Source organism: Tachypleus tridentatus, chromosome 12 (genome assembly GCF_004210375.1).
Source record: "Tachypleus tridentatus isolate NWPU-2018 chromosome 12, ASM421037v1, whole genome shotgun sequence".
Lineage (NCBI taxonomy): Eukaryota > Metazoa > Arthropoda > Merostomata > Xiphosura > Limulidae > Tachypleus > Tachypleus tridentatus.
In genome coordinates this window covers 121356950-121377672 of record NC_134836.1, presented here as the reverse complement: position 1 = coordinate 121377672, position 20723 = coordinate 121356950, and the positions used below count along the sequence as shown (strand labels likewise).

The following is a 20723-nucleotide window of genomic DNA, read 5'->3' as shown; positions in this document are numbered from 1 at the left end:
AAGTAAAAATATTTGTTGAATCGTTTGTTTCTAAAAGTAAACCTGACATGGTAATTTTTTATTTGTAAATGTTCAAGTAAAATGGGTAAGTGACCAGTTTTGGCCGTTTCGTTATTGTAGTAATTTCATGGAAATATATGACCTGGATTTCCATCTACTAATAAGAAAAAGAAACCATTAAACATTTATTTTATTGTTAACCTGTGAGTATAATAAGTGTGTCAAAAGTTTTACTGAAGGTTGTTTTCTATCAGTTGTGTTTCATTAATTTCATCTTAAACCACATAAGTTTGATTAATTTCTTATGCATAATAGTAGCTGTAAAACAGCCTACTAAGTGAAGGAATATTTTCATTTCTTTGTATTTGTTTGTTATCTGTAAACTTTATTCGTTTCTTCTAGTTGTAATCACAATAATGCAAATAATGTTGTTAGTTTTTACATCTAAACCATTGTGGCCCCTAGAGCTCAATGGTAATGAATCAGGAATACTTTTATAAAATACACACGGATACAGGAACCTGTTGAGTGTTTTTCTTGTTTTGGTTTTCATATTAGAAAAACAAAATGTGTGAATTGTGGAACATACTATAAAGTTTTTTGTTTTCACTTACTGAAAGAATGGAATTATATTCTCTGATGTTTGTATCGTGAACACGTACCATGTTTTTACGATTTCAGGTGATAAATTTCTACATGAATCTGCTAATGGAAAGAGGAAAACAGGAAAACTTCCCATCTGTATATGCTTTCAACACATTTTTCTACCCAAAGCTCGCTGCTGGTGGCCACAGTGCCCTACGGAGATGGACGCGAAAGATCGACATTTTCTCTTATGACCTTTTGTTAGTACCAGTTCACCTAGGAATGCACTGGTGCTTAGCTGTATGTGAAAATAATAAGTAACATCTCTGTTTCTGTGTGGGTTATTGTGAAATGTTCTTAAAGTTACTTTCAGTTACTGATAACAGTTGAAAGTTGTTTATTCTCACTTTTCCCCATCATGTGGTGGTAAGTCTGAGTGTTGGGTTAATAGTCATAATATAGGGCTGTTTTTAGTTATTAATAAGTAAAAACTGGTATTTATTTACTTTATAATTTAGTTAGTTTCACTGTTGAGGGAAAGTTTTAATATTTTTTATTTTAAATGCTGTTTTCTGTACTTAGAGCCACAAAACAAAACCTTGGTATATGTTGTTGTTGTATTAAAGATTGTATGGGCTAGATGACAGAATCAGCAAATATGAATATTTTGGTTCATAGAGTTTCATACAGCTATGAGCATGCACAGGGAACACATTGAATTTATTCAGTAGATATTTGTGATAAAATAGTACTGTTTTAATATCAGGCACAGCATGTATGTGTTTGTGTTTCTTATCACTAAAATTGTATTTATTATTGAGAAAAAGGCCAAATTTATTTATAAGTTGAACACAAAACAAAATGAGGCTAGTTTGAGGGGATGTTATCCCATAATAGTAGCTCTTGTGAAGGACAGTTCAAAGAGCAAGATGTGGTTATTTGTAGTTGTGAAATGTTCAAAGATGATTCATACAGCATACATATAAACTGATATACAGCCAGTACTGATTCACATAACTTACATATAAACTGATATACAGCCAGTACTGATTCACATAACTTACATATAAACTGATATACAGCGAGTACTGATTCACATAACTTACATATAAACTGATATATAGCCAGTACTGATTCACATAACTTACATATAGACTGATAGTGTTTCTAAAACTTAATGTGACAATTGTTATAGTATTTCACTTTTTTTCTCCTAGATGTTTGTTTATCAAGAACTGATTCATAAAATAGCCCTAGTGTGAGACACATTTAAACATTTTCTAACAGAAAACAATGTTTTGTTAGAAACATTAAGTTACAGTTTATTGATGAATAATCACCAGTGAATACAAAACGTGTGTTTTGGAACTTTAGAAGAGTCTGAGTTTATGAAATGATTGTGTGTGTGTTCAATTACCTAACAGGTCAAGTAATGTCTGATTTTAGGTTCAGAAAAAGAGAAAGGATTTCAAACACTTTTAATGTTATTTAATCAATAATGTATGTTCCATTATTATTAATTACTTCCTGTCAATGATTCACAAACTTCTGAATGTAACTTCTATATATTTCTTGAGGTTTGGAGGGAATGAGTGTAGAGAGGGTAGTTTTGACATCTTCATGTGTTCCCAGTCCTTTTCTATGAAGATAGTTTTGTAAACTTTGGAATACATGATAATCAGATGGGACAAGGTCTGGAGAATAAGGAGGATGTGGAAGTTTTCCCAGTCTAGCTCTTCAATCTTTACAGATGTGATTCTTGTTGTATGGGGCTGTGCATTATCCTGGTGTAACACAACACCTTTACAATTGATCAAAGCAGGCCTCTTTTCTTTCAGTGCAACATTCAAACACTCTAACTGTTGACAATAGAATTCTGGTGTAATTGTTACATTAAGTGACAGCAACTCAAAGTGGATCACACCAACAATATCCCACCAAATGCTTAACTAGACTTTCTTAGGGTGGAGGTCCATTTTGGGCTGTGCTTTATCCAGTTTATCTGCACTAAGCCATTGTCTGCAGTGCTTAACATTTTTATAATATATCCATTTTTCATCTCCAGTTATCAGCCTGTCCAAAAAATGTGAGCTACATTCACGAGAGTGCAGAGAAGTACAAATGTCCACTCTTTCTCTAAGGTTGGCTTCTGTCAAATCATGGGGGACCCATTTTCCAAGTTTTGACACCTTTCCAAGCTGTTTCAGATTATGGTGAACTGTTGAATGGGTTGAATTAAGTTTCTGTGCTAGTTCTTCAACTGTTACAGCACAATCTTCATCAAGTGCAGCCAGCAGCAAGTCATCATTAAACTCAACAGTACAACCTGAACGTGGTGCATCACTTGAGCTGTAGTCACCTGATCTGAACTTCTGAAACCACCTTCAACATTTTCTTTCATTGAGAGACTTCACACCATAAACACCTTGAATGTTTCATGTAGTTTCTGTTGCACTGTTACCTTTTTTAAACTCGTAAAACATTATATACCTAATGTGTTCCTCAGATACATCCATCTTTATAAGGGTTTATTTGATTAATGATCTGAAAAATTGTAGTTGGGTTAGATTCTTTTATTTCTCTGAACATTTTTATACACGTCCTACTACATATTTTAGTCATTAAAGCCTTCTACAAAGACAGAAATGATGCACTTTCTGTATTAAATATTTAGACATGGGGTGAAATGATATGTCATGAAATTATTAATCAAGATATGTTGGACTTGTTTTTAATATTAAATTTCAAGTAATTGATTTGGTCATTTTCTAAAATTGGCATTTGTGGCCATTGCTATCACACTGTAATGGTTAGAATTTTAAGACCGACAAAAAAAAATGTTCTAAGTTTATGCCTTATTTTTAAAATACTAGATTAAGTCAAGTAAACAGTTGCTATAATATATTGGATTTTTCTTTCTTATTTTATTTTGCAGGTGGTGAATTTCCAAGATAAAAAAATTGAGTACTACGATTCAATGGATGGTCAAAATGGTGAATGTCTAAAGGCCTTAAGGTCAGTATTGTGTGCTGAGTAAACAATGGAAAGAGGTAGAATTCTACTCTGTTTTTGTATGGTCTAGTACATCTTTGTGCCTGCTGCTTATTATATTGAAATATTTGGGTTTGTTGTTTTTCAGAACATACCTACAGGAAGAAAGCTTGGACAAGAAAAAGAAAGAATTTGACATTGGTGAATGGTCACTAGAAGTTGTTGAGGTATGTTTACATGTCAACAATGTTGGGAAGTCTGTTGTATGTGATAAAAGTACAGCTGTGTTACTAACTCGTGTCTTTCATAATGTATATGTATATGTACCGTAGTTTATTTACAAATGGATAGTGTCACTAATAGCAAGAGTACTTGACCAATGAACCAGTGCATTCTAACATTTAAAACTTTCACATTGTATACTAATAGTAAGACTGGTATACTAAATGAACTACATCATTATCTGGGTTAACTATAGTCCTAATCAGTTTTGTTATTGATAAGTCGTATGAATGTAACCTAAAGCACTGGAAGGCATGTATAACTAATATGAAAACGTTATATTCACCAATGTTCCAATTAATGTGCAACAATGAAACTCAGCTTGGTACTGTTAGTGCCCTCTATGGAAAGGTTTGGGCTACACATTCTGTTTAAATGCTTTTGTAACAGTTATTTCACTTCTGTGAAGCACAGGAACACAATCACAGTTATAAAATGTAATGATAAAGAATAGTGTGAGTGGTGTTCAGCTGACAGTAAATATTAAAGATGTAATGATAAAGAATAGTGTGAGTGGTGTTCAGCTGACAGTAAATATTAAAGATGTAATGATAAAGAATAGTGTGAGTGGTGTTCAGCTTACAGTAAATATTAAAGATGTAATGATAAAGAATAGTGTGAGTGGTGTTCAGCTGACAGTAAATATTAAAGATGTAATGATAAAGAATAGTGTGAGTGGTGTTCAGCTTACAGTAAATATTAAAGATAATAAATGTGCTGCTTAGAATGTTTCAAACTCAACTGGAAAAATTCACAAAAAGAGACAATGACCCCTCCGTTTGTTTTTATCATCAGTGAGCTAGAAACGTACGTGGTAGTTCATTACTGTAACCTGAGCTATGCATCTGTTGTGGCTTTTGTAACTTTTTACATGGATTGAGTAATAAGAAATGGCTCAAAGGGGAAAAAGAAATTAACAAGAACAGATGTTATGAGCCTCAGATTATTTAAGGTGACTAATTCTTACAATATACAGTTATTCTGGAAAAGGTAAAAATCATTGTACATTATTTCATATAATTTTCTGGAATTTACAAGGTCAGTTAAATGCACCAAGCCTTTTATAATGTTAGTTTTTTTTTCCTATCCTAAGTTTTACTGAAGAAAAATGTTATTTATTTAGGAGACTTCTGGTTATGCAAAACTAAGGTAAAGTATTTTTATTCTGAACATGATAATTAATTTGCACTTAGAGCAGTTAATACACTAACTCCATATAATGTTTATTAAATGTTTCCCAAATTTTGTAAAGATACATTTACTACATTAATTTAGAATATGTATTCTTCAATGGTGGTTACAAGATTGGTCAAAAAGACAGAGTATGGAGAATTAATTAGGAAGTGTTGTAAGTATTACATAACTTTAAAATGTACAGTATTGATACCCTCTGCCTTATTGTTTTTAATGAAGTGAACTTGATTTAACAATAAGGTCATTCAATCTGTAAGCATAGAAAAAAACAAAACCCTCATTAAGAAATGTAAATGAGTACCTTCAGAGTTGTAATATGTGATGTGTTTTTATATCTTCATTGTAAACCTGGATTGTAATTTGAGTAGCATGCTGTGTAAGACTTAATTTTTTGTCACGTTTCTAGGACATTCCCCATCAAATGAACGGAAGTGACTGTGGGATGTTTACATGCAAGTATGCCGAATACGTTACCCGTAGAGGAAAAATAAACTTTACTCAGGTTTGTAAACATCAGTTGAAGTGTAAATTGTGACACGTACTCTTCCAAATAAAACAAGTAACACCAGGAACTTAAGTCAGCACATTTCGATATACAAAAATTGTAATATATTTCTTTGTGTAGATTGTCGCTCTAAGAAAGTTTTAAGTATTTATAGTAACGTACTAGAAAAATGAAAGGTATGAATATTGCTTCACCTGACAAGACGTATAATCTTTTGTTGCAGGCTCACATGCCATATTTCAGGAGGAGGATGGTATACGAGATCACGACTAAGAAACTTTTGTAACATTCCAACTTACGACTACTTTCCATCGCTGCATCATTTTCTACAACAAACAGCACGTAACTGTACAGATAACATTTTGTAATTGACATAATAAAAGTGTTACAGTAACTTTAATGGTTCTGGCATTAAAATCAAACACAATGAAGTTATAGAACGTAACCTCACGGTTAAACACGTATATGTTAAAACTTATAAATTCATTTAATAGTCTGGTACGTTTGTAATTTATTTGCCGTATTTTTTTATCATAATTTGTCTTTGTTTTATACGAAAACATAAAACTTTTTCAGAAATTTTAAATCCAACAGAGTATTTCGGTGTGTAAGCTTTGCAAAGTTAATACGACATGCAAATGTTATCTTTATTAAAATGAAACAATACCATGCTGTAAATATTTTGATTTGTTTTAATGGGGGTCTATCAAGATAAATATAAAAACTTATTTCACAGTAAATAAATTTCTCCTGTAGTCCAACTACATTCTTTCAAATTTTATTAATAGTATACCTTCCATCTTACTGTTAATGTTACTGACCTATCAGACAGAGGTCTTGGATTATGTTATTAAACTAATGTTGTTTCCCAGTGTCTAATACTTACCCATTATATTTGAAAAGATATCACCTGGAAACTGTGCTTTGATAAAGCTCATTGTTTAAGATCTCTTTCTCCAGTCATAAATATTATAAACAGGTTCAGAACAATCTATTGGATGAATTAAAATTTAAACTTATGACAACAATGAAAGGTTGTTGAATGTTTAGTACCTATTTTATTACCAGAATCATAGTCTTACTGTTTGACTATGGCTTAATAATACCTGCAATAGACTAATTAATAAAATTGGTATATGGTAAAGTTTGTTAAACAACTAAGTTGTAAATAATTAAATATGTCTTGCCCAAAATTGGTTTCCTTTTGTATTATTGATGTAAGAAACATCTTGGTGCACAATAATGTTAATTACCTAAAAACATGTAGTATATTTTTAAGTCTGATTTTTTCAGTTTGACAGAGTGTGATTTACAAAAGAAAACTGTGGTATAAATACCATGTTCAGTTTTACTGGATTGAGGCACATATGTTAGGTACTATGTCTTCAACAAAACCTGATTCACTCATGTGTACTAGGTGTTGGCAAATAAATCATGTCCATCAAACTGTAATTACTGTTCTGACGTATATTTCTGCTGTTTGAGACATGTCACTGGTCAGTTGATTGACCTTGTAAATAATGTGTAGGTAAATGAGTTTTAAAAACATGCATATATGGTAGATGGTAACGTTTTGATCAGTGTGTATGGTAAATTATTCATTGTTTTGTTAACCATTATTTATATTAACAGTATTGTACTGTATCTCAGTTGTAGAGGTACTGTATTTCATATTGTACTCTTATAACAAGTTTCATAATTAAAATATTCAGGTACAATGTCCGAGTTGTAGCCTGATCAGTATTCTTCTGACCAATCAAACTGAATTCTGACCATGGACTGTTTTTACAACACATCATGAGAAAAAAACTGCTATGGCTAATATCAACCCTCTAATGGTCAACTTCTTGGTTCTGGTTAGCATTTTATAGACACTTTTGGTAATAAAGACTATAAAACATCTTAATTTTCTATTCAGAGGTGAATCGGCCATCCTAAGATTATGTTATTGTCCTTTAAAACTTTCGTACATAAAATACACCTCATAATAAAGTTAAAACTTCACCCCTCGGAAACGTAAACTGATGCTTAGTATACAAACACACACACAACTCTCTAGTAGCTATTATATGTTGTAGTAATCTGTGGACTGCCTCTCTTACATGTAGTAATAGTACTTGTGTTAAAACATAATGCCTCATACAGGACAAACATAATTTATGTGGTTTATCTGTAACAACCTATTCAAATCTTTAGTATTTCATGAAGAAATTCTCATTTTCAGTGTTTTTTCCTGACTTTGTTATTAAACTATTCTATTCACTGTAACTTACATTGTGATCGGTATATTTATGTAAGGTGGTAAAACATGGACGTTCTTATTAAATAAACAACCATATGAAACTATCTAATTACCAATCTTACCTAATTCCTTCAACAGAGAAAACATTTCAAATCTGAACCTTCCAGATATTGTCTCAAAACGAAAATCCTCTTGAGAAGATTAAATACATGGTTTAAAGTTTTCCTGGTAGTTTCTAATTTCAAGGTTCCAGGAAAGTGCTTAGCTCTGGAACAATTAACCTGCATTCTGGAGAAATCTTAACGTCACATGCACATGTAGCTAAAACATGTCTTTTCCAGTTGTCCCTTGGTGGGACAGTGGTATGTCTAGCGATTAACAACATTTAAATTAGGATTTCAACTACCCCTGGTGGACAAAGCATACATCCTGGTGTAGCTTTGCTATGAACTTTTCCATTCAGGCTATTCTTTCTTTTTGTGTTCTGTTATCACATAACACACACACTTTTCATTTGAGTAACTTATACTATATATTCCAGTCACCCTCTGTCACCACATACTTGCATGGTTCTATCCAGAAGCTTGTGTTTTGTCACCACATGCATGGTTCTATCCAGAAGCTTGTGTTTAGATATTATTCTTGTGTTTTGTCACCACATAACTGGCATGGCTATATCCAGAAAGCTATGTTTACACATTATTCTTGTGTTATGTCACCACATAACTGGCATGGCTATATCCAGAAAGCTATGTTTACACATTATTCTTGTGTTATGTCACCACATAACTGACATGGCTATATCCAGAAAGCTATGTTTACACATTATTCTTGTGTTATGTCACCACATAACTTGCATGACTCTCCATTTGATCCATAAACTGTTGGTTAGACAATACACTAAACTTATTTGTTAATATTTTCAAGCAGATAAACTAAAGCTATTTAACCCCTATTGTACTCCTATCTGATATTGACCAGTAATAAAACATGGGCACTCAAAAATCAATTACATCCAGGTTTTTTTTTATATCACTATTTGGAAATATATTACCTAAATCTGAAATGTGAAATTGTAGGTTAATCACTTAAAATTAAGTATAACACTTACGTTTGATCCCTGAAGGAAGTTTCAAATATCTGGATATTTATACTCCAAATGATACAGGACTGGTTAGGCAACTGTTCTTCTGGTTTATTCATATGATGGAACTTTCGTGAAAGTGATGAATATTGAAACTACTTTCTGACTCGAGCCAAACGAACAAAACATTTTTTTCAAAGTTCTGCTCGAAAGACTCGAGTCAGGTAGCAGATGACCTTTCTCTTTGTTTAGATGTTAACAGACAGTTTTTATTGTTTGTAGCGTATCTGTGAACTATCCCATTATTAACTGTTTTTCTAGATTCGAATGCACAGTACATTTGGTCAACTATTACCTTTCCATTGTTTACTGCTCGTCTGTGTCGCTCCAACTGCAGAAAGTTGACCTTTTCGTTGCTTACTGTCTGTGTCACTGTCGTCTGTTAAACTGTGTCATTTCTGTTATTTACTGCCCGTCTTTATCACTTCGAATAACGACAGAAAGTCTGTGCAATTCTGATTTCTGTCTCGTTGAATAACCATTACTACTTTTGATAAGGGGTTTGGATAAAAACATAATTGACTAACAAAGGTATCCAGTGATTCCTGAAAGTAAATGGGGGCGTGGGCTGTCCCTTTTCACTATTTTGAGCCGTGATACGAACCGTTTGCCCGATGCAGTGGTACTCGTTCAGCATTCAAATGTCACATTTTGTTTGGAACCGGCCTCTTCGACCTTCTAAGACTGAAATGGTCACCCTTCTCTCGCTATCACTGTATAGTATTTCCAGGTAGAAATATCCGTGTATTACTGTAAATAATAAAAGTAATAATATTTCCCGACGTTCTACACTGTTTATAGACAGAAAACTTACACGTATAAAAATACCGCTGAATGTTGTTCACAAGGTCAAATTGACATGCACGAGATAGTTACTTGTAACACCTGCGTTATGTGTAAGTTTACACTACTTGTTTCCAAGTGCTTCGAACAAGTATACATTGTTTAACCTAATGAATTTCTTGGCTTACTTCATAATGCGATATTCGAGTAGCTAAGACAAAGAAAAAAAAAATAGAAAACTGAATTCATTTCGTGAGCTAAATACGTAATTATTAATTTCAAGTAAATAACATGCTCTACAACATGGCTTTTAAACAAATTCATCACAGCCTCAGTTTCAATCAATAAATACTAAAATATTTCATTTAAAAAAAACGCCCTCTGTGACAAATATTATATCCAGATATGGCATACTATTTTGAAGTTTGCATTTAATCGAGCTCCAAGGGTTAATACAGAAAAGACAGAGTGGTGTGTTGGGGATTACAGGCGAGGCTGAGTGTTATCCACCAATAAGAAACAAGCTCAGCTGTAACCATGATCGAACACAGGAACTCTGTAGTAAGATAGATAACTTTGTCGCCATCTAGTGCCTATTTAATGAACTACACGTATCGTGTTATCCTTTTTAAACGAACGTATTCGAGATATGTTAATTTTCAAAACTTTGTATATGTATATATAAAGGCAGGAATTTTATAATAGTAACCTAAGATTTTTGTAAAACAAATTATTAATAGAATCTAATCGGCCATTGAATAATCGTTTGTGGAGATATTAAATAAATTGCGGTTTATTATGTACAATGACGTAATGTTTTTGAAATAAAACTTAAAACATAAGCACTTTAAATTTTAGTTATGCAGAACAGAACTTGCATATTCAAGAACCAATTTATGTCTGCAAATTGTGAAAACAATCATTTTCGGTACTTGTATACTAATGTTGGCATGGTTTAGATATATACACAGTTGTTTTTGCTTTTTTTTGTTTTGTTTTTATATATAACGGTTTAATAGGATTTTCAAATACTTAGTTTACGGGTAAGTTGCCGGACTCTTAAGAGCTTGGTAGCTAGATGCATCAGACTTTATCTGTCATGGGTTGAGGCTCGTAAAGTACCGTAACTAATACAAACACGTACGTCTAATGTGTTTGAAAGTAAAGGTAAGAGCACTTCACGTGAGAGAATTACACGGAAACCTTTCGTGGCTGATCGTTAGGGGACCGATATACAAAGGTTACTCGCGATGCATATCACGCACGTGCAAATAACGATGTACGTGCGCTAAGTACATAGCAGATAAAATTATATATTTAACATTTTGTCTATGGATGAACAGCCGTATAATCTAAGCCTTATTTTAAACGACGCTAAAAGTTAAACATCACAAAAAAGGCATTTTGTTTTGTTTTAAACTTCAACTACTGATTTCGAGCCGTGTCTGTCCTTTGCATTCGTATCATTAGGATTTAATACGCGTTTTTTAAACTTAATTACATAAACGCTTTGTTTGCTCCAAAACTACACAATGGAATATCTGCTGAAAGCCCATAGCGGGTATTAGACCTTGATTTTTTGCGTTGTAAGTGTTCAGATTTACCGTTGAGGGGGCCTGATGGTTAGGTCGTTCGACTTGTTTCCTGGGGATCGCAGGTTCGAATCACATCACCGAACATGCTCGCCTATTCAGCCGTGGGAGTGTTATAGTGGTATTGTAAATCCCACTATTGGTTAGTAAAAAGAGTTGGTAGCGTTGACAAGTTGCCTGCTAAATTAGGGACGGCTAACGCAAGTACCCTTGTGTTGTTTTTCCAGATAAATATTGTCGTTAAGACAACGGTTATATTACATTTACCTTTTCCATTTCATCTGTTTGTTTCAAAATTTATTTGTATTTAAACAATATGTAATAATTATCATCTGCACGCCATAGGGGAATTTTCTTTCTATTTTCCCCACGTTTCTCTTATTTAATATACTGCAGGTTTACTGATTTATCGACGAAAAATGTGAATTTGTAAAACTGATTCATATTATGGCAAAAAATGTCATTGTTTGGTGTAGCTTCACGATATATTTATAGGATACGTTCTGTTTTGGTTCTGTTGTGCTATTCTTTCAAATATCATCTGCAGATGGCGCTAATCTGCTTTGCCTGTAAAATCTCGTTTTATTTTGAAATGTTAAGAAATAATGCTTTTACAATGGCTTCTCGATCATGTCTAGAGTTATATTGGATATAACAACTACGTGTTATTCTAATATTCACTAATAGTTTTATCAGCGCTTTAAAAGAAGCGCAGAAGCTCATCAAACTTTAACCTGTTAAAACAACTTTTTTAACTATAATACATTCATATTCGAAATCAAAGTAATGTCTGATAACAGCTTCGTGGGCCAGCCATGGCCAAGCGCGTTAGGCGTGCGACTCGTGATCCGAGGGTCGCGGGTTCGCGCCCGCGTCGCGCTAAACATGCTCGCCCTCCCAGCCGTGGGGGCGTATAAAGTGACGGTCAATCCCACCTTTCGTTGGTAAAAGAGTAGCCCAAGAGTTGGCGGTGGGTGGTGATGACTAGCTGCCTTCCCTCTAGTCTTACACTGCTAAATTAGGGACGGCTAGCACAGATAGCCCTCGAGTAGCTTTGTGCGAAATTCCAAACAAACAGCTTCGTTAAATACTTCAGTGATATGAATAGAGCTAGCAACAGAAAACAACGATTATTGTTGCTAACACTTTCTTTCGACTGATAAGTCTCGTGTGATAAAAAGTAGCAAACACTGGTGTGAAAGACAGTCCTAACAATATAAACCTAGACTTAACTGAAATTTAAGAAAAACGGGTTTCAAACAATACCAATCTTCGTCAGTAACCTTTCGTAGCAGAATTTGGTGTACCCTAGTGATTAACATGCCGTATTGTAAATCCGAGGGTACACGGTTTCTGTCCCGTTAATGCAAAAAAACGAAGTTCACACTTTGAGTGTGCTATAACAGTTACTTAAATTCCACTATTTGGTTTGACAAGATTGGCAGTAGGTGCTTTTTACTGGCTGCCCTCCCTCTAGTCTACTCGTTCAAAATTAGGGGGCTTGCATGAAGTTTTTAAGATAAACTAACATATTTTTCTAATGAACACACGGTTGGCATGTCGTAGCATGTTTAACAAAACCAAGTCTCGCACCAGGACTGTTCATTTTACAGTCTGACACGTTAACCACGAGACGGAAGCCTTCTCATTAATGTATGACTCATCTGTTATGTTATTCTAAACATCAATGAATGTAAGTAAAGATGTTATAATTGGTCAACTATACTACATATGCTACGCCTAGGATGTCAAGGCTTTTCTTCTAATATCAGGGTTACGACAGACTTAACCTCTAGATGTTACATGTGTATCACCAGTTTGATGAAGCCCAACTTTTATGATGTGACCTGAATTATGTTAATTGTAATTACTAATATTTTATTTAACTCATTTACAAATCAGGTTTTTGGAGTAAAATTGAATAACATAATATTATTTATTTTATTTTAGTGTCGAGTATTTATTTATTTTACTAGGCTCAGATTAGTCAGGTGGTTGGGGCGCTCGACTAGTAATCTGAGGGTCACGAGTTCGAATCCCAGTCACTCCAAAAATGATCGCCCTTTCAGTCGTGGAGACGTTATAATGTCACGGTCAATCCCACTATTCGTTGATAAAAAGAGTAGCCCAAGAGTTGATGGTAAGTGGTGATGACTAGCTGTATTCTATCTAGTCTTTCATCCCTAAATTAGGGACGGCTATCGGAAATAATCTTCGTGTAGTTTTTTGCGAAATTCAAAAGAAATAAAACTTCACTAAATTATTTAAATTTTTTTGTTAAACTGTGGGAAGAAGATGAATTAGAGAGAATCTCGTGGAAAAAAGAAAAAGTCAAACAGAAATATACCTTTCAGTAAATTGTCCTCGTTACAAAGATCGACTATAGAGGGAGCGTTATCTTTTACGTTTTAAATAAAAAGGTTTAAAATGTATTTTGATAATGTGTATCAGGCGTAGCTAGACTTCGATAGCCAGTGTTTAACATTTGATAACACTTTTATCTGCTACACCTGTAAGCCTAACGATAAGTCAGGGATAACGAAAAATCTGAAATTCGAAAATACAATCGATATAGAAAGAAACGTATAAGAAATAATTTGTGACAATGTTTGGCGTTTGGTAAGCACTGAAATTGTCGAGTTTTGCAAGTTTATGTTACCGATGTTCAGATCATAGAGATGTTTCAGATTCTGGATTTAAAAATTTGCAACATACGAATGTCCTTTGTATTTAATGGCATTGAAAATAATGAATTGTGCATCAGCTTGGGTACCCAGGATCTTCCATAAACAGACCTGCGTCAAAGTATCCCTCAAACATGGTAAAAGGTGAAAAATTCACGAACAAAAAGGTAGTACCAAAACGTCCAAGTATTCTAGTCCGTAGAACTGTAACATAGTCGAGGAGAAACTGCGTCTGGAAACGAGGCAAACGTAGTGTGAATTTGCCAAGATAAGGGTTCTAGTTACGCTTCCTTTTAAATCGCCTCACACTTTATGCAGCTAAAGAATGAAACGAGTATCCATGTCATTCCACATAAAGACATCAGGTGAAGTAGCCTGATTAAGTACCTATGGTTTTCTTCTGACTGGACTGTTTAGAAGGGAACTGGAAGTCATTTTCCTCATGTTACAGATAGCTTATGAAAAGCATACAGGGATAAGTGATGAGTTTTGGGCATAAAAGCCTTTTGCAAAGGAAACGAATTTGCAAGGCTGTTTATTGTCAAGGTGCACAGTCGTCACACAAATAATGGTCAAACGTGGTGACACAGACTGTAACGACGTGGTGAAGCCCTAAAATCATTTTATTGTAACGTGTCAAAACCTCTGTAATCTTAGTAAATGCTGATACTTAAACCTAAGCGTAGTTGCCAACTGATTACTACCAGAGTCTAACTTTGTTGGAAAGTTGGGGAAGGATAACTAAGATTATCTTACACCATTATGAATAACAGTGTATGTACACTAACTGGAAATAATGGCGGTAAGTGCCCTTTCTTCTCTGTGTGTTAGGCATACAAGTTGCCAACCAAATGGCAGTAAATTGACAGACTAATAAAACTACGATTTTAACCTTTCAATCGTCTCTTTTTTCTTCTTCCAAACTATTGATCACCACTTTCGATGCCTCTTCGTCACAAGCTGTAGTTATTTGTCTTATTGGATATTCATTGCAGGAAAGTGCTTATTTTGGGGATTATCTTCCAGAAGAAACTCATGCCCTAACCCTTTCTGAGACACGTGCTTATGAATAACTACTACTTCAATTTGGAATATTTCACATATGCCTGAACACAACTTTAACCGCTTAGATGACCGGGTCAGAGACCCCTATGGCTCAGGAATAGTCGTTTATAATGCATAACAGCTGACTTAGAGGAGCGAGACTCAATCACCAACAGCACTTTCCCCTATTACGCAGTTACATTTAACCGAACAGAGGTCTTAATTTCACAATCATAACGCCACCTACCGCTAAAAGTGCGATGTGTTTCCCGTGACATTTTTTCTGCAGGATTCACAACCCGACACGCTGACCACAAAACGAGCAATATTCGCCCCGAATCACGGTCAGTAAACTATCAATAATTAACCACCAATTAATTAAAAAGTCACGTCACAGCGTGCGCTTACAGTAATTGCTATTATTTTTCCTATTATTTTCTTAGCGCAAGACTGCACAGTGGGCTTACATTCCGCAGAGTGGGAATCGAACGATTTTAGCACAGGGTGAAAACTCTAAAAATATAAATAAAGACGTTTTACGCTACCCAGTAAAGGTTTCCAATACTTGACATCTCTGTAATTTCCACAAAAGCTCTGGGTTGTTTTATACTGACAAGAAATTGGTCCTAATAATGAAAGGGGGAGGGGGGGAAGAATGGTGAACTGACTTGGCACGAAGACTCTTCTCTGATTGGCACAAAACGCTGTCAGTGATAAATTTTAATACAAATATTCTATCTCCCAACCAAACACACCCTTGTAGGAAGATAAGAATCTGGACACAACGGGATTAGGCGAAGTCTGGAACAGTTATTTCTTTCTACTTCGTGTGACAGATAGTATTTTAGAAACGATCAATTTATAATGTAGCAGAGGATAAAGAGAACAATGAACAGGGTGGAGTCTTTTCATGTTCAATATTAATGACAACGTCCATCACACCACACCCTTTCTCTGAGCAGAAGGCACAAATTTTGCGTAAGTGTGTGCCTATGAATTTTGTTTCTCGGGTTTACATATTCCAAAGTTTTCTAAGACACCAGGCTAAGCATAACCAGGTGGTTATGGTACTCGATTCGTAATCTGTGGAGGTCGTGAGTTCGAATCCCCGTCCCTTCCCCCTTTAAGCGGTTGGGCCGTTACGGTGTTCGATCAATCCCACTATTGGTTGGTGAAAGAGTAGCCCGAGGGTTGGCGGTAGGTATGATAACTAGCTGCCTTCCCTCTAGCCTTTCACTACTAAATTAGATAGCTCTCGTGTATTTTAGCGCGAAATTCATGACAAACCAAAGAGACCAAGATTTCAACTCGACCTTCGGTAGTTCTCATCATCACCAAGAAATGTATTTGTATAAATTGTTGCATCAAGGTTAAACACCTCAAAATATCGCAGAGCAAACCTCACTTGATAAATGGGTTTTTATTCTCAACGTCTAACATTTCATGGAAGAGGTTCTCCTTACAGCCATCAAAGCAACTTCCACTTAACTACTCATGAAAACACTGATTTCGACAAGATTTGTCATAACATTTACCTTAGGATAATAATATAAAAAATCTTAATTGATTAATTTTAAACCAGTTCTCTGAATCACTTATTGTCTGAAGTAAAACCCGTCCAGAGTCAGTACATTTTGGTCACAAAGTGTGACTTCCTCCAGAGAGAATTATCGATTGGTTGTGGCGACCTCGCAATCAAGAGTATTGAAAAGATGTACTGATCCCCACGCCAGGGTCGCTGGGTGGATAAAAATCCCCACTTCAAGGTTTCTGAGAATGTATAGACTTACCTTATAAAGTTAAAGTTATTTATATCCCTAATAAAGGTTACTCTCAAAGTGTAGTGCCTCACGCTCTGGGTTAATGCCCAGAAATAATGATCCTCTATTGGGGTTACCGACAATATGCAAAGGTCCCACATCAGGGCTAATGACGAAGTACAGTACTCCCTTATCAAGGTTAATTACGAGTGTTTGTGTCTCCGCATTCAATGTTACTGAGAAGAGACGTATCCCTTCTATCAGAGTTTCTGAGTAAAGACAAGTGTCCCTCATAATAGAGTACTGATGAGAGATGATGTCTTTCCTATTGGAGTTAATGAGGCGAGATAGTGTTTCTGAAATCAGAGTTACTGAGGAGAGATGGTGTCCCTCCTATCAGAGTTACAGAGAGGGGATGGTGTCCCTCCTATCAAACTTTCTAAAAAGAAGTGTTGTTGTTGATACCACAGTTTTGATATGAGATTCTGTATCGTTTGATGCAGTGAGTTATACATTTGCTTTATTGTTCGTGGTAAAACACAAAGCTAAAGAATGGGCCTACTGTGAGTATTGAAACAATTTTGGCTTCATAAGCCAACTAATCAACCACTGAACCCCCATAGAGCTTACCTCTGACCTTCGTTTTGTTTCACTTATTTTTCGATACAAAGTTAAACTACAAAAATTTATTAAAATATTGTATTACCATTACTTTATTGTTATTAACTTCTTTTTTGTCAGATTTCTTTTCCTTTTGGATTAAAATTTTTTTAAAGGTTAAATAGTGAGATAAAATGGTCCTCCTCTAATATATCTATTTGAAGTTCACTGCATTATATTGAGTGGAATAAGTAATAATTAAAGCATATAGCACCTGGAGTCAGTAGTTTAGCCAGGTTTTCCACTTGAGGGGGCAGAAAATTTTAAAGGGGTGACAATAACTTAAAACACTGAAACTGATTTAAATTTTTAATAAAATGTTCGTTAAAACAAATTAAATATAATGGTGTTTGTAGAAGTTTTATTTATTTTTATTAAATGATACAAAGCGAGTTTATTATATATAATAACTGAAAAATAACGTAATCAATATGTCTAGATTTTTTTTTTTAGGGAGGGGGCGCGTTTTCTACGCCTCTGTCCCTAAACGGTATGCGATTCATCACATAACATGAAAAATTGAAAATCCGTACAAAATAACAGCTAGAACGTAAATTACTCACTTATGAAAGCATATTAACAAGTGCTTCAGTTTGAAATATTTAAAATATCTGTAATTTAAATTAAACTCACTGGGATCTAGATTACAGTACATATTATTATGCGTTTCCTGTAATTTTGCATAACTCCACGTTTCTGAGCACTGTATCGTTTGCAAATACCATTTTAAGCAATTTTAGGCTAATTAATTTCTTAGCCAAATTAAAGCTTCCTATTACAACCGATATTCCTTTTAACTACATATCTATTTAATTATTTAATTTTTTTTTACATAAATTATTGATATAAAATGCTTTAAAAAGAATTATTGGATATTTATATGCAAAAATACAGAAATAAAAAATAAGTGATTAAAATAGATCAATTTCACGGATATTTCAGTATTTAAGCCTAATCACTGACTTACCGGTAGTCTTTTATTTTACCAGCCATGTAGACAGACGTCATTTACTGTACAGCGGTTGACATGTTTAATTAATATCTGCGGGTTAGGTACGACCTTTAGAAAATTAGTCTAATGTTATGTTTGTATCATTATTATTACTTGCGTACGAAATTACAAACTAAAAGTATGGCTCTTTCGGTAAAAAGCGTTAAGTTTGCACAATTAAAGTTGTATTATACAAAAAGTACTCGTACAACTTTCCACGCTTCTAAGATAAATGCACACGAACAGCTACATATTACACGACTTGTCTCATGCTTACCTATCTATCACATGAAAGAAAGAGAAAAACCAATAAAATCTAAATATTTAGTGCCATCTATTGATGAATATCGGTAATACCTTTTTTTTGGCTTCTTTTAAACTTTAAATGATTACATACTATTTTATGCGCAACAATTCTATCGGTATTTTCTCATAAGTGCACTTTATGAATTTAAGAACAACATCGCATGTGTCAAGTGAAAGTAAAATAACAGCATATTTTGATAAATTGTCTTTTTTGTTGTTGTTGTTAATTCAACCCCCCAGTGGCACAGCAGTCTGTCTTCGGATTTACAACGCTAGAAACTGTGTTTTGATACACGTTATGGGCAGAGCACAGCTAGCCCACTGTGTAGTTTTGTGCATAATCACAAACAAATTGTTAGTTCAGTTTCTTGCAAAACTACAGAAGGACCATCATTGCTGGTCGTTGTTCATTTAGAAGTGACAGACCAGAGAGGAGACAACTAAACAGAACCATTCATTCATGATGGCAAGAAATCCACCTAAGTAAAAATGTATCTCAGGTATGGGTATTAACACTTTTACTAACAAAGCAGAGAACAATGTTTCGACCTTCTTAGGTCATCTTCAGGTTAACAAAGAAAAAGTTTGCAACTGACTATTGATTGGTACATATCTTAGGAACGATACTGTAAACGGGTACGAGATTGTAGGGGGCGTTGCAGTTAGATGTTAGGTTATTAATTAGTATAGGTATAAAGGTGTTCCTTTATATTTATTTAATTTTGGTTTTAATTGCTGTATAAGTGGGACTTCTTTGATTTTGCGTTTGTTTATATTTGTTTCCCTATTTAGTATATGGATGTTTTTATGGTTATGTTGTATTTATTTGATCTGTAGCGTTCAAAAACGCGTGAGGGTGTTTTGAATATGGTTTCAATTTTCTGCTTGTTTCTACATTTTGAAGTCGTGGCAGTTGTTGCATTGTATTTTATAAATACTGTTGGTATTGTGTTTGTCAGTGTAGTTTTTGCATAGTATGGACTTTAGTTTTGTACCTGGTTTTTGAATAGATTTTGTGTTTACTGGAATGTTATGTTTTGTTAAATGTTTTCCAGATGTTGATTATTGTTTCGCTGATGTCGGAAATACATGGCATGCAGCAGTGTAAGGTTTTGTAGTTTCTTGTATCTTGAGATTTAGTATAGTTTGTTTGTTGTTGAAATCGGTTTCGATGCCCGTGGTGGGCGTATCACAAATAGCCCATAGTGTAACTTTTTTGGGCTTAATTACAAAGAAACAAATATTAAAAGAAACGTCACTTCCTGATGTGTCATGCATCTCGCGCCATCTATTGATAACAGGCAAATATTTTATTTCGAAAATTTATTGTGAAGTGCACGTAACAGATTCACAGTATGTTCATTGTTACACCCTTGTAACCGTAGCCTATTATTACAGTGTAGTTTTGTAACCGTAGTTCATTGTTACAATATACTCTTTTAACCGTCACCCATTATTACAGTATATTCTTGGAACCGAAATCCATTGTAGCAATACGTTCCTGGAACCTTAACCCGTTGTCAGAACATCACACACATACAAATATATATATGTGTGTGTGGTACTCTACGTTGTTTGTAAAGGGCCTCTTAAAGTTATCTAGAAAATCATGTTTGTGGTCACATAATTCTGACCTGTGTAATGTACAATACTTTTTAACCCAGCTACGCCATCCTTGTCATGTTTGGCCATGCAGAAGAGTGACCCCTTAAACAAGACACAGACGCCTGTGTATTCCATTTTGAATTAAGTGGTCACTGTTAACATAGCAAATAAGGTGACCCACACGACCATCTCTACAATTACCGCTGCCTATGGTTAAAGGAATATGACATTGTGCTTTAATAAAAAATTAAGACAATTTATAGAACTGTCTAGTTTACAAGATCATAAAAATATATATATATAATTAAGTTTTATGCGCAAGGTTGTATTTTAGAAATATTCGGTTCAGGCTCTT

The 20723-nt window shown here is 34.4% G+C and overlaps 1 protein-coding gene and 1 long non-coding RNA gene across 3 annotated transcripts in view; one reads left to right on the top strand and one right to left on the bottom strand.

Annotated features, from left to right (window-relative positions):
* The window catches only part of LOC143234546 (sentrin-specific protease 1-like), a 35912-nt gene extending 29955 nt beyond the window's left edge, over positions 1-5957 (top strand). For both annotated transcript variants that reach the window (XM_076471976.1, XM_076471977.1), the window contains exons 14-18: positions 682-885; positions 3521-3600; positions 3725-3803; positions 5459-5554; positions 5781-5957. In XM_076471976.1, the coding sequence (XP_076328091.1) occupies positions 682-885; positions 3521-3600; positions 3725-3803; positions 5459-5554; positions 5781-5843 (522 nt within the window). In that variant the 3' untranslated portion in view covers positions 5844-5957. The remainder of the gene's footprint in view (positions 1-681; positions 886-3520; positions 3601-3724; positions 3804-5458; positions 5555-5780) is intronic.
* Positions 5958-9108: 3151 nt separating this feature from the next.
* Positions 9109-18507, bottom strand: LOC143233307 (uncharacterized). Its single transcript, XR_013018092.1, has 2 exons — positions 18434-18507; positions 9109-9693 (listed from the first exon to the last, which is right to left on the bottom strand). It is a non-coding gene; the product is annotated as an uncharacterized LOC143233307 (long non-coding RNA).
* Positions 18508-20723: the final 2216 nt, after the last annotated feature.